General features: G+C 39.5%; 2 protein-coding genes across 2 annotated transcripts in view; both read right to left on the bottom strand.

Annotated features, from left to right (window-relative positions):
• The window catches only part of LOC137049414 (zinc finger protein 585A-like), a 30,221-nt gene extending 24,336 nt beyond the window's left edge, over positions 1-5,885 (bottom strand). Inside the window, exons 1-2 of the mRNA XM_067427964.1 lie at positions 5,857-5,885; positions 2,048-2,393 (exon numbers count right to left, since the gene is read on the bottom strand). Coding sequence (XP_067284065.1) covers positions 2,048-2,393 — 346 coding nt within the window. The 5' untranslated portion in view covers positions 5,857-5,885. The remainder of the gene's footprint in view (positions 1-2,047; positions 2,394-5,856) is intronic.
• Positions 5,886-8,472: 2,587 nt separating this feature from the next.
• On the bottom strand, positions 8,473-12,447 carry LOC137049367 (uncharacterized). The gene is made up of 5 exons (XM_067427914.1): positions 12,309-12,447; positions 11,933-12,100; positions 11,548-11,661; positions 11,258-11,323; positions 8,473-9,068 (listed from the first exon to the last, which is right to left on the bottom strand). Exons 1-5 carry the CDS (start codon positions 12,370-12,372, stop codon positions 8,695-8,697), a joined length of 786 nt encoding a protein of 261 aa, XP_067284015.1. The 5' UTR covers positions 12,373-12,447; the 3' UTR covers positions 8,473-8,694.
• Between the last annotated feature and the right edge of the window lie 1,172 nt (positions 12,448-13,619).

Here is a 13,619-nt window from a genome sequence, read left to right as displayed (position 1 = left end):
AGGCAATGTTCTGCTGGGAAACCTTGGGTCCTGCCATCCATGTGGATGTTATTTTGAAATGCACCACCTACCTAAGCGTTATTGCAGACAATTTTCAGCCTTTCATGGAAACGGTATTCCCTGGTGGCTGTGGCACTTTCAACAGGAAAATGCGCCCCTGAAGACTTAAATCCTATTGTTATATATATTAAAATTAATATTAATGTCGACTGTAGTACAGTAGGCCTATTCTATATATGGAAAGGAATGATTTCCACAGCATATGTACCAAGGTTGTATACAGTAAAAGAAAGTAGATTGTGTCACGCATAGGGTATCATAGGTTCTTCCTATAAAGTAATAAAGTCCAGTTTCAGTCTACTGCCAACGGAAGATAGCATAAGACAGCAGGATAGGAAGACAGAGGAAGGGAAAGGGAAGATAGAGCAAGAGAGAGGGTAGAGGAACCAAGGAATGGAGAAACACATACAACTGGCATGAGACTAACTTTTCAATGTCTCGGCTATGTCTGACATATTTAAATAATAAAAGAGATCTCTTGGCACAATAACTGGTGTCTGGTCCCGTGAATCAACCATAACAGGGACAAAGCTTAATATTCAAGTCTACAATGCAGGCACAAAGCACAAATGCTTCAGGAATGGTTTGAGGAGCAAAACAACGAGTTTGAGGTGTTGAATTGGCCTCGAAATTCCCCAGATCTCAATCCAATCGAGCATCTGTGGGAGGTGCTGAACAAACAAGTCGATCCATGGAGGCCCCACCTCGCAACTTACATGACTTAAAGGATCGGCTGCCTACATCTTGGTGCCAGATACTAGAGGAGGCCAATGCCTCAACGGGTAAGGGCTGTTTTTGGCAGCAAAGGGTAGACCAAAACAATAGGAAAGTGGTTATGCTTGTGTTATGCTATAATGTTATGCCTGATCAGTGTAGAACATACCAACCAGCTATACCAGTTAAATGTCCAATATTATTCCCAGACGTTCACAAGCAGTATGAAGTCATAAACTTTAGGCAGGTGCACGATCAGATAAAGCACTTCACTAAAGATTAAACAAAAAATGGCCACACTGCCACTGCTGCTCCCCAAAAGCAATCTAATAAAATAAGCAACATTTCAACCTGAAGGTCTTCGTCAGGCAAACAATAAGTACAGAGCAAGGTACAATTTATACATGATCCTTCACACCTGACCTAATTATTCAACTCATTACCAGATCATCCAATATATTATATTTCATCCCAACACGAGTCACGACTACACAGTAATTATATTGAAGTACGTTCAGACTGATCATTTAGAAGTCCAAATTCACTATATCATCAGAACAAAGACAAAAGAAAGAGTTGCGTTCAGAAAAACTGGAACAACATTCTGGTCTGAAAATGAGGATCTTGAAAAAGACACTGGAATGCCCTAGAAAAAAACAGATTTCTAAAACCCTTAAAATCAGGAATGACTGGGACGGCATTGGAAAAGCATTCATGCAAAGCAAAGATTGCAAGATTACAGTAAGTTAATCTCAGATCTTTTGTAACAGGACAATAGGACAGTGAGTAAACAGAAAGAGAATATCAGAGCAAATAAAGTTTTGTGAGAATCACCCTTACATCTTATGTTTACTTTGCTGGATATGGAAGAAACTAAATTAAAGTGAAATTGCAAAAATGTGCGCAAATGCAGATTATTTCTGTTGTCCATTTAATTTAATGAATTTAGTTTATATCTCCTTTCTGTCCTTATTAATGGCTGTGATAAAGAAAGGGAATGTGCAGATACTCCCAGTGCAATAAATGTATCTTTATAAAAAAGTAGAGTAGGGTTAATATCTTCTCGATGTCTGATCTTCTCAGTTTGAAGGCAGCATTAAGGTTTGTCAGGTCATGTGATATCAACATGTTTGTCCACATGAGGCGACCTGCTCCATGCCAAATAAAACTGCTTTAAATTAGGACACTCTTCAAAAATATACCTAATTTCTGTAGAGCTGGACATTTTGATAAAGATCAAATGACTCAGTTCAGCTTTGAGAATGAAACCAACCTGTTTGTTCCTCAGTTTCTTCATCTTTCAAACTGAATACATCTTCAATCTTCAGGTCTTCACTCTCCTCTTTAATAAACGCCATCTTTGTTTGTGTCTCAGTTTCTTCATGTTTGACTCTCAGTGTTTCTTCAACCTTCATGTCTTCAGTCTCCTCTTTAATAAACCCCATCTTTGTTTGGTCCTCAGTTTCTTCATGTTTGACTCTCAGTGTTTCTTCAATCTTCACGTCTTCACTCTCCTCTTTAATAAACGGCATCTGTGTTTGTGTCTCAGTTTCTTCATGTTTGACTCTCAGTGTTTCTTCAACCTTAATGTCTTCAGTCTCCTCTTTAATAAACGCCATCTGTGAGATGAGAATAATCACAGAAATAAAAAACACATCCAAACTAACGCCTGTTTCTCTCTCACACACATACACTCCGTCTGCGGTGCATTGTGCTGTTGTGCTTTCACATATGCTTTGTTTGCAGTCTGCAACTGATCAGCGTTTTTATACCATAAACACAACATTTATTCATTTAAAACAATTTTTATTTCAAATCCAACAGTTGTTACTGAACATGGCTTGTCTATAGCCTACACTCGTTCATAGATGTCAAGTTTAATCAACTAAACTAATTAATAAACTACATTTAAACAATGTTTTAATCAATTCCTTGCTTTATCTTGTCCTTTACATTTAGCTATAGGCCAATATTACGTTGTTCACGCAAATATAAATACATTTAAATGTTTTATAGCCTAAAATCACAAACATTTTAAATTAAAACTCACAATAGGACAAAAACAGCCGACTCTCGTCTTTTAAGAAATTTCTGAACGAATAGGCTGTTCCCAGATTTCTGTATCAAGGCACCTCAGTGGGAAGTCTGTGGGAAGGAAAAAGTGTGGCGAAAAACTCAGCACAACGAGAAGAGGTGACCGGACCCTGAGGAAGATTGTGGAGAAGGACCGACTCCAGACCTTGGGGGACCTGCGGAAGCAGTGGACTGAGTCTGGAGTAGAAACATCCAGAGCCGCCGTGCACAGGCGTGAGCAGGAAATGGGCTACAGGTGCCGCATTCCCCAGGTCAAGACACTTTTGGGCTACAGAGAAGCAGCACTGGACTGTTGCTCAGTGCTCCAAAGTACTTTTCTCGGATGAAAGCAAATTTTGCATGTCATTTGGAAATCAAGGTGCCAGAGTCTGGAGGAAGACTGGGGAGAAGGAAATGCCAAAATGCCTGAAGTCCAGTGTCAAGTCCCCACAGTCAGTGATGGTCTGGGGTGCCATGTCAGCTGCTGGTGTTGGTCCACTGTGTTTTATCAAGGGCATGGTTAATGCAGCTCGCTATCAGGAGATTCTGGAGCACTTCATGCTTCCATCTGCTGAAAAGCTTTATGGAGATGAAGATTTGGTTTTTCAGCTTGACCTGGCACATGCTCACAGTGCCAAAACCACTGGTAAATGGTTTACTGACCATGGTATTACTGTGCTCAATTGGCCTGCCAACTCTCCTGACCTGAACCCCATAGAGAATCTGTGGGATATGGTGAAGAGAAAGTTGAGAGACGCAAGACCCAACACTCTGGATGAGCTTAAAGGGGGGGTGAAATGCTGTTTCATGCATACTGATCTTTTTACACTGTTAAAGACTTGGAATCCCATACTAAACATAGACAAAGTTTCAAAAGTTAAGGTGGACGTTTGATGGGAGTATTTCTTTGTCAAAAATACTACTTCCGGTTAGTCATAAGTTTCGGCAAGTTTTTTGAGATCATGCGTCCCCTTTGACGTTAATGGGGGCGGAATTTCCTTGTATGGGCCTTACGGACAATTCTACCGGAAGAGCGTGAGAGAGAGAGAGGGAGAGAGCGAAAGCAACAGGCTACCCCCATCAAAGCGCTGGCTTGTAGGCTGCGCTGCACAGGTGATGTGCACATAACAATGTCACCAAAAAAGTGCGTTTTTGGTTGCCAGACCAAGACAGTCCTGCACAGATTCCCCAAAAACCCCGCGGTAAGGCAACAGTGGATGTAATTTGCTTTTCCGGATCAGCAACTGAGTTGCGCGAATGTTTATATCTGTTCGCTGCATTTCGGTGCCGACTGTTTCATAAACAAGGCCCAGCTTGACGCCGGCTTTTCCAATCGCCTAATGCTGAAGGATGGAGCACTCCCAACGATAAAGGTCCCAACGTTAGAACCGCAGGCGGTGAGTGAGACTGCTTCAAATGTCTGTGTTTTTGTCTATGCTCATCAAGTAGCCCAAACCTGATCACGTATAGCTAATTGATCAATGGAGCATGCGATGTGTAGTGCGTGTACATTTGTTTAGCTGGCCACTATATGTGTAACTTTATGTTTGTGTATTGTAAAAGCACTCCAAACAACAATACACAAAGAGGGGGGAAATATGTTGAACTAAATAAGCGTGCTTCTTCATTCAAATGCGCTACTATTCCGTGTCTTTCTATGTAAACACTAACTTAGCCTGCCGTGCAAAACCAGTCCGCTTACTGTCTACACAAACCACGCGTAAACACACAAACACACGTGCACAACTGCACTTCCCACATGTACACCTTCAAAGACAAAAATACGACGATATAATTCAAGTATAAATATGTAAATAACACAAGCCGCTAAGCATATTATATAGTTCGTGTATAACTTGTACCACATAGAGACGTCCTGCTCTAGTCGTTTTTGCTGCTGCTCCTGTTCAACTGCAGCCTCTGGGTCTGATTCCGGATCATAGATGTATGGCTGTATCTGATTAAAAGCCATATTTTTATTTTGAATAAAGTTTTTTTCCCGCTGTTAGGGATGACACAGCTTTACGACGCACTCGACTCAACACAAAACAGCAGCGAGCACACGTCATTATTTAGCTCCGCTCACACAACACGCCCCCACCCGCTCGGCTTTTTTCGGAAAGACTCGGAACAGCGCATCTTTCTTATATAATTATTAAAAAAATAAAGACTTTTCGGAGATATGCAGGATGCAATGCTACTCTATAGGTACTCAAGATTGACATGACACTGACTGAAACTGAGTGTTTCACCGCCCCTTTAAGGCCTCTATCGAAGCATCCTGGGCCTCCAGAACACCTCAGCAGTGCCACAGGCTGATCGCCTCCATGCCACGCCGCACTGAAGCAGTCATTTCTGCAAAAGGATTCCCCACCAAGTATTGAGTGCAGAACTGAACATCATTATTTGAAGGTTGACTTTTTTTTTTGTATTAAAAGCACTTTTCTTTTATTGGTCGGATGAAATATGCAAATTTTCATGAGCTGCATGCCAAAATCATCAGTATTAAAACAATAAAAGACCTGAAATATTTCAGTTGGTGTGCAATGAATCTAAAATATATGAAAGATTAATTTTTATCATTACATTATGGAAAATAATGAACTTAATCACAATATGCACATTTTTTGAGAAGGAATGGTATCCATTTTGTAGATGTTACATTTACACGTTTAATATTATACAATTTAATTTGGCTAACTTTAGGCATATAAGACCATATTTAACAACAGAGGCAGCAAAACTATTTATGCACTCAATGATTTTTGCTCATGCTTTACTATCTGGTCACAAGCAAACACAACTTTAAAATCAATTAGTGTGTGTGTGCTCCTAACTCATACAAAATGTAAAGCGCTTGTACACAAAATAAAGCTCATTATTGTTAGAAAACCCATTAAATCGTTAAGTTCAATAATCAAACATTCATTTAACTGTTCTTGTTAAAACTATAACATTGCCTGAACAGTTTTTATTAATTTAAACAATTTAAAAGGTTAAAACACAAACCTTTCTTCAGCAGAATCACAACAGATGCAGGAGCGCGGCGCAGCCTTATGACGTCACATCTCCACTACAAAATAAAAGTCCTGACCTCATGCTCAAGTCACAGATGCATTCACATACAAACAATAAAACACATCAGTTTTATTTTTCAATACATATTTAAAATGTGTGTTGGTCAGTGATGTGTTTAAAAAAAAAAATACCAAAGAAAGAGTTTGAACCTGATCTACTATATGAGATTCAGTCAATGCTAAACACAAATGTTTGTGTGCAGAAATCATTTAAACAAGGGGCAGAGAACTTTTAATTTGTTGATACTTTTTTTTAAGAGTTTAATCAAAAACAATAAATGTTTGTTAATATAATTGTATCACTCTTAATAACAATTCCAGTCTCGCACGAGAACTCCGGTCTGACACGTGTGCTTAGTTGAGAAGGGTCCAGCTGCGGCTTTGGCATTCCCGTCATGAAACAAGAATGACTATTGGGCATTCCTGGTAGCGTCTCATCGACCAGTCGCGATGAGTTTATCAAGGCACACTGGGTATGATGTAAATTTTCCTTACTGTGTGATTTTTTTCCCCCACCCCAAACCAGTTCAGCAGAAATGCCCTGCAACCGATTCTAAACATTTCATTGGCCATGTCAATCACAATAACGATTGCCTACACCCAACCCTGATCCCTAAACCTACCCATCACAAGAAACATTCTGCATTTTTACATTTTCAAAAAAACATAATTTAGGACGTGTATAAAACCATTTATATTGTGGACAGACACACACACACACACATAATGGTTTGTTTACGCAGAATCACACGGGTGTAGACAAACAGATAGCTCAAAATGCGTACAGATAACATGCCACTTGGCTTTTGAAAGTTTACGCAAAGTCATGATGTCCTGTTGCAAGATGCTAGATCTTATTTTGAAGCTGCTGTTTGAGAAAAACTAACTTGAACATATGTTGAACATATAAATCCGGATGTTGACAGCTATCAGTTCAGCAGAAGAGGTGAAGAAGAAGAAGAAGAAGAAGAAGAAGGGGGCATTCCAGTCTGTGAAAACGGTAACCCCCACCAGCACGATAACGCCCATTTGTGGCTGCAGTTGGATGATATTGGTTTAGTTGGGAAACGTAGTTTGCGCACTGGACAGAGAGAGTTGTGTAAACAAAGGAGTGACTGAATGCTACCCCAGATAGTCATGCAGTGTGAAAAGAGCAGTGACCCGACCAGTTTAAAAATCATGCAGTCTGAACTCAGAATAAGATGTGGAGATTGACTAGCATGGTAGGTAATGTGTACGCAAAGGTCCCACTTAAAGCTCAGAGTTATATCTAGTAGAGATATATTCATGGCGAAGTTCTCTGACTTTCTTTCGCAAGATTGTTTTTAGATTTTTACACCCTAAAATGCTTTTTTATTTTTATTCTATGTCAATATTTGTGGCATTTCTTGTGTTTTTTCAGTGAGAATTTAGCATTTTTATTACTGTAATTTCTGAAAGGAGAACACTGATAATAACTCCAAAATGTCATCTCAACATTTTATTTCAAAAGTAACATCAAATAAAACTTGGTGAATAAAACATTATTAGGAACACCATACTAATACTGTGTTTGACCCCCTTTCACCTTCAGAACTACCTTCATTCTACGTGGCATTGATTCAACAAGGTGCTGAAAGCATTCTTTAGAAATGTTGGCTCATTGTCATGTTCAAGAAACCAATTTGAAATTATTTGAGCTTTGTGACATGGTGCATTATCCTGCTGGAAGTAGCCATCAGAGGATGGGTACATGGTGCTGATAAAGGGATGGACATGGCCAGAAACAATGGTCAGGTAGGCCGTGGCATTTAAACAATGCCCAATTGGCACTAAGGGGCCTAAAGTGTGCCAAGAAAACATCCCCACACCAAGTGTACCCCACACCATTACACCACCACCACCAGCCTGCACAGTGGTAACAAGGCATGATGGATCCATGTTCTCATTCTGTTTACACCAAATTCCGACTCTACCATCTGAATGTCTCAACAGAAATCGAGACTCATCAGACCAGGCAACATTTTCCAGTCTTCAACTGTCCAGTTTTGGTGAGCTTGTGTAAATTGTAGCCTCTTTTTCCTATTTGTAGTTGAGATGAGTTGTTCTTGGTGGGGTCTTCTGCTGTTGTAGACCATCCGCCTCAATATTGTGATAAAAGTTCATTATTTTCCATAATGTAATGATAAAAATTAAACTTTCATATATTTTAGATTCATTACACACCAACTGAAATATTTCAGGTCTTTTATTGTTTTAATCCTGATGATATTGGCATACAGCTTATGAAAACCCAAAATTCCTATCTCAAAAAATTAGCATATCATGAAAAGGTTCTCTAAACGAGCTATTAACCTAATCATCTGAATCAACTAATTAACTCTAAACACCTGCAAAAGATTCCTGAGGCTTTTTAAAACTCCCAGCCTGGTTCATTACTCAAAACCGCAATCATGGAAGACTGCCGACCTGACTGCTGTCCAGAAGGCCATCATTGACACCCTCAAGCGAGAGGGTAAGACACAGAAAGAAATTTCTGAATGAATAGGCTGTTCCCAGAGCGCTGTATCAAGGCACCTCAGTGGGAAGTCTGTGGGAAGGAGAAAGTGTGGCAAAAAATGCTGCACAATGAGAAGAGGTGACCAGACCCTGAGGAAGATTGTGGAGAAGGACCGATTCCAGACCTTGGGGGACCTGCGGAAGCAGTGGACTGAGTCTGGAGTAGAAACATCCAGAGCCACCGTGCACAGGCGTGTGCAGGAAATGGGCTACAGGTGCCACATTCCCCAGGTCAAGACACTTTTGGGCTAAAGAGAAGCAGCACTGGACTATTGCTCAGTGGTCCAAAGTACTTTTCTCGGATGAAAGCAAATTTGTCGTCCGTGTCCGGAATGGTGGACCTGTGCCTTGGCATGACCAGCTCATCCTGGACTGTCTGCTGAGACCGTGTCAATTGGTGTCTCCTCTGAATTTGCCTCACTGGCGCGTCCTTCCACGTCCGTGCACTTAGAACTGGAGACTCTTTGGCAATGCACATCAGGCAGTCATGCTTTCCTGGAACCTTTTTAAGGGCGATTAACTTGGCAAGTCGTCGTTTGACCGCCGTCCTCTCCTGGTCATTCCAGGGTCTCTTACCTTTATTCTTGACTACCCTTTCTGGAGCATCTATGAAACAAAAACCAAAAGGTGTTTGTTAGAAGTTGAGTTGATAATAAATTGAGACCTTATTGAATTTGTATAACCTTCTGAACCCTGCAAGGCAAAGCAAAGCATGTTTATTTATACCGCACATTTCATACACAAGGCAACTTAATGCACCGTACAAAAGAATATATGAGAAATTACAATCAGGTTAAGGCACAACACATACATAAAAACATTAAGACATAGGAAATACACAGTACACGTGGCCACGTGCTGAAATGTGTTTCTTGGGGACAAGAAGGATAACAGGCCATTGACCAGTAATAGAATAATGTTAGTTAAAACATTTTGTTTACTTTATCACAAAGTCCTTTTCTGCTTGAAGGCCCTAAACCTAATATAAACAAACTAAAACTACAACTAGTCTATTATTGTACAGAAAGTAAAGCTCGGTACAGCATTAGTAAAGGTCAGCTGACACCAAAGCCCAGGCTGAGTTACAGCAGTGAAGTCAAAGAGCAGTGTTGGATTAATATAATCGCTGTTAAATATAGGCTAGGTGAAAAGTACGCCGCAAAAAATAATAAATGAAATGCTTTCTTAAAAAGGCAAAAGAACACATCCATTTCTTAATATGATAAATCAACAGACTGATGAAAATGTGAATAAATATAAAACGGTGGAGTGTTCTATTAAGTCTGTAAAGTCAAAGCAAATGCATAAACTAATGATCACACACACAAAACCAATGATAAAAACTGAGGAAAAAAAACCTTTTTAAATTTTAAATGGACACCCAGTCAATTTTAAAAGTTGGCTTATGGAGACGATTTATGCCAAATGCCATGCTTGTTTCACCAACCTGAAGTATTTTAGTAAAAAAAGTAATTTATCTGCTGCACTATCTGTAGCTCTTTGGGAAGCTCTAAAAGGTTTATCACGGCGAGGTTGAACTGTAACAATGTCTGTGCCTCATAGACAACTGCGGGCCTATATATGTACAATTTTTTAATTTAGTTGGAACAGTTTTTTATTCAGGTGTGCTCAATAGTCTGGAAATTACGGCAGATATATGATCATTTATGTTCAAACGAAGTGAAAACAAATCAAATCTCCCATTAGAAATGCAAGGTTGAAAGATGACCTTCTTGTATTTCTGTTAACATGGTAATAGATTACTGTTCTACAAAGTATTACAATTAAATTCATGCATGATAACAGTAGAGCTGGCTCACTAGGCCAAGATCAGAAGGGAAGTGTTAATGTTTTATGTGGTGTCTAGTTCATCAGTGCAGTTTAGCGATGCTGTTAGCTCCAGCCAGTCAATAATAATAATAATAATAATAATACATTTTATTTGTTTGGTGTCTTTCTAAGCATTCAGGGTCACCTTACATCTAGGAAACACATTAAAGGGACACTTCACCCATTGGCATTAAGCTTTGTATCGTTAGAAACCCGGTCATATTTTTGAATGGCCATGTATCATTCCCTCAGTTTCCCCTGAGACGGGAGAAATTAGTAATTAACGGCCAATGTGAGAGGAAAAGAAACATTAACGAACTCGATTTCATCAGGGGAGAGCATTTTGCACCTACTTTCTCAGTTAATCTAAGCTATTTGGGGTTCAGAGTATTTATTTTCCCCACATTTCTAGTACATTTATGCGGTTTTGTTTCATTAATACAGTGTATACTTTACAGCTACAACATAGATCAAAACATAATAATTAAGCATTTCTGAACATCGACTTTATCCACGACATTGTCTTTATTCACCCTTTTCTCATGGTTCCTCAATATAATTCATAAAACTACAGAATATAATATTCTGGTTTAAATAGGGGCTCATTGTGACAACGTGAGAAATTTGAGACACTGGGATTTAACCCTGGCTCATGTCTCCTGCTGTTAGATCAGCATTAAAGAACTATCTCAACTGTTAAATAACAAATATAAGATTACATTATCACATTTGTCTGTTTCCTTTAAAAGTTATTTTATCAAGGATTTAGTATGTGGCCCTTCACTTGATTTGCAAAAATTGATGTGGCCCTCTGGTCTAAAAAGTTTTCCCACCTCTGGGATAGACCTTCATATTTGATTACTGATATTTTGGAATGTAGAAAAACAAAATGGACCCCTCCATGAAGTAAAAATACTTAACACTGATTTAAGAACACTTAATTAGTGCCAAAGTTACAGACTTACCATCATCATGTTTTTCTGCAGTTCTCTCCATTTGTCCTCCACCTATCTCCTGGTGAACCAGTCCATCTATAAAAGAACAAGTTTTGATAGAGTCAAAGTCCTTGCATCTGCATCTCAAAAAAACACCAGTACTACAGCAAAACTCTTTAACTGCAAGATGTTTTAGTTGAATGAAATTGCCCAAAACACGACAATGGTGCAGTGAAAGATTAAAGTCACACAGAGAGTGTTCCCTGTGTCTTCAATGCCTTGACTGATGTTATCACTCCCATCATCCTCATCAGCATTACCATCATCTTCATGTCTTGTTCTTGCAGTTTGACATTGTCTCTTCCCAAGTGACCATCCCGCTGAGTCATCTTCCGCATCATCTTGTCTTTGTGTTGTGACGATCTGCCGTCCATCTGATGAAGCATACATTAGACACATACAGACAGTAGTTTTTCTGAAATGCAAAAATTTTTTATAGAAATGCTTTTTTGGTTGGTTAGCATCCATAGATTTATATGAAACATTATGAATTTAAATTCTGTTTTCTCAAAATGTAATTTTCTGGTGTCGCATTTAGGTTGACCATACACAAAATCAACAAATCGTAATACAATGTAAACATCATGCATCAGGCTTATTTTTTTCCACAAGAGTCAAAGTTTCAATTTAAATACAAGAGTATACCGTTCCTAATATGACTACTCTTGTGATTTTTAGAACATATCAGGAACTTGGGCAAGTTGCTCATTTTTTGGGCTTCTCCATGACCTTCCTGTTGAATTCCTGCATCTGACGTCCTTCTCTTTTTGACACCTTTCAGATCTTTAGTTGGGGTGGCTGCGTGTCTTTTGCCTATGAAAATATTCACAGTAGGAAATTGCTCAACTTACTTTTACAGTGATATTAAAAGAAAGTAAAAAATATGCAGATAAATAAAGATGCACACACACTTGATAGAAAGTCAGAAGGAGAGATGAAGACAGACATAAAAAAGATAGATAGAAGATAGTGTAATTGGAAGAGGGAGAACTTTAAAAATGTATAATAATAATTTAATTACCCCTGATAACAGAGTCCAGTGTTTGCAGACTCTTCCTTTTCATTGCCTCTGCTCCCTGCTCCATCGCAAACAGAAGTTTGCCGATCTTGGCCACTTGGAATGTTTTATCTGTCTAACGAGAGGCTTGTGCCAAGCCTGGCAAACAAAAAGGGGTTCTCCTCAAGTATGCCAACTTCCCTCCGTTTTTCAATTAGGAAGTCAAGCGAAGCTTTTGTGCGCTCAAGAAGAAGGATGGGCACCTTTCTGCCTCTCTTTCCGCGTGTCACCAAACGTGTCAGTCTGTGGCTCATTTGTTTTTCCACAGGTGATAGAGTTTCATAAATGTCCTTATTAACAGGACCGGTGTCTGCTTTTAGATATGTCTCAAGGGTTAAATGTGATGCTTCTCCTTCACTCTTCTTATTGAACACAATTATTTGTGCAAGAAGGCTCTCACTTAACTTCCTGTATGCTGTAGTACTCACGCGCTCTGTTAACTCTGCCTTTGCCTCATCCTCAACTTTCCTCAGGTAGTTCTGGAGAGTGATAACATCCTCTGTCAGAGGTACTGTGTCTTCTTTGCCCCACCGCCGTTGCTCCAATGAGCTATGAGCATTAGTCGACACATGAATGGACCATGAGTTCTCCAGCAACTCCTTAAACTTTTTTGCCTTCTTCACAGTTTTGACATCAGAGTCCATCAAGCAGTGGCCTATCCAGGCTTCAGTGGCCCCTTTGAGTGAAAACCCAATTTTAACAGCTGTAGATGGCTTTCCATATTCGTTCTTGTTTACATCATAGTTTGACACCTGTCTGGCTGCTTCAATTGCCAGTTTAGAATTTGCTGGATCACAAATGTCTTCAAGAGTTTTGGCACGCTTATCAATCTCCTTGGCAGCCAAAATAAACGGTCCTAGTTCTCTCAGCTTTTGTGCAATGTATCTGTGCTGAGATTCTTCACTGCCCTTTTTTGCAAATAACGCATATCCATATGCACAAATAATCTCATCACTTGTGATGTGAGCGGTTACATGATCTTGTAGCATAGAGTAGATGTGAGGAAGATTTTTGTACTCTTTTCCCTTTCTGTCTTTCCTCTTTCCGTTCTCTACATGACTTCTCATGTCTCCATAGTTCAGTCCTCTTGAACATTGCATAACAGTGTTGACATGGTAGGTAGCTCTCAACGTCTGCCTTCACAAAGGGCCGTTTCCATACTACAATCTCACCATTTCCTTCCTCGAAGACCATGTGATTGTGTTGCCAGTCACCTTTATTACGAAGCCCTTCTATCAGAATCTTCCTTTGTTTTGAGCCAACTGGGAAACTAAA

The sequence above is a fragment of the Pseudorasbora parva genome, chromosome 20 (genome assembly GCF_024679245.1).
Source record: "Pseudorasbora parva isolate DD20220531a chromosome 20, ASM2467924v1, whole genome shotgun sequence".
Lineage (NCBI taxonomy): Eukaryota > Metazoa > Chordata > Actinopteri > Cypriniformes > Gobionidae > Pseudorasbora > Pseudorasbora parva.
The sequence above is the reverse complement of the archived record's forward strand: the minus strand, read 5'-3'. Positions and strand labels throughout refer to the sequence as shown.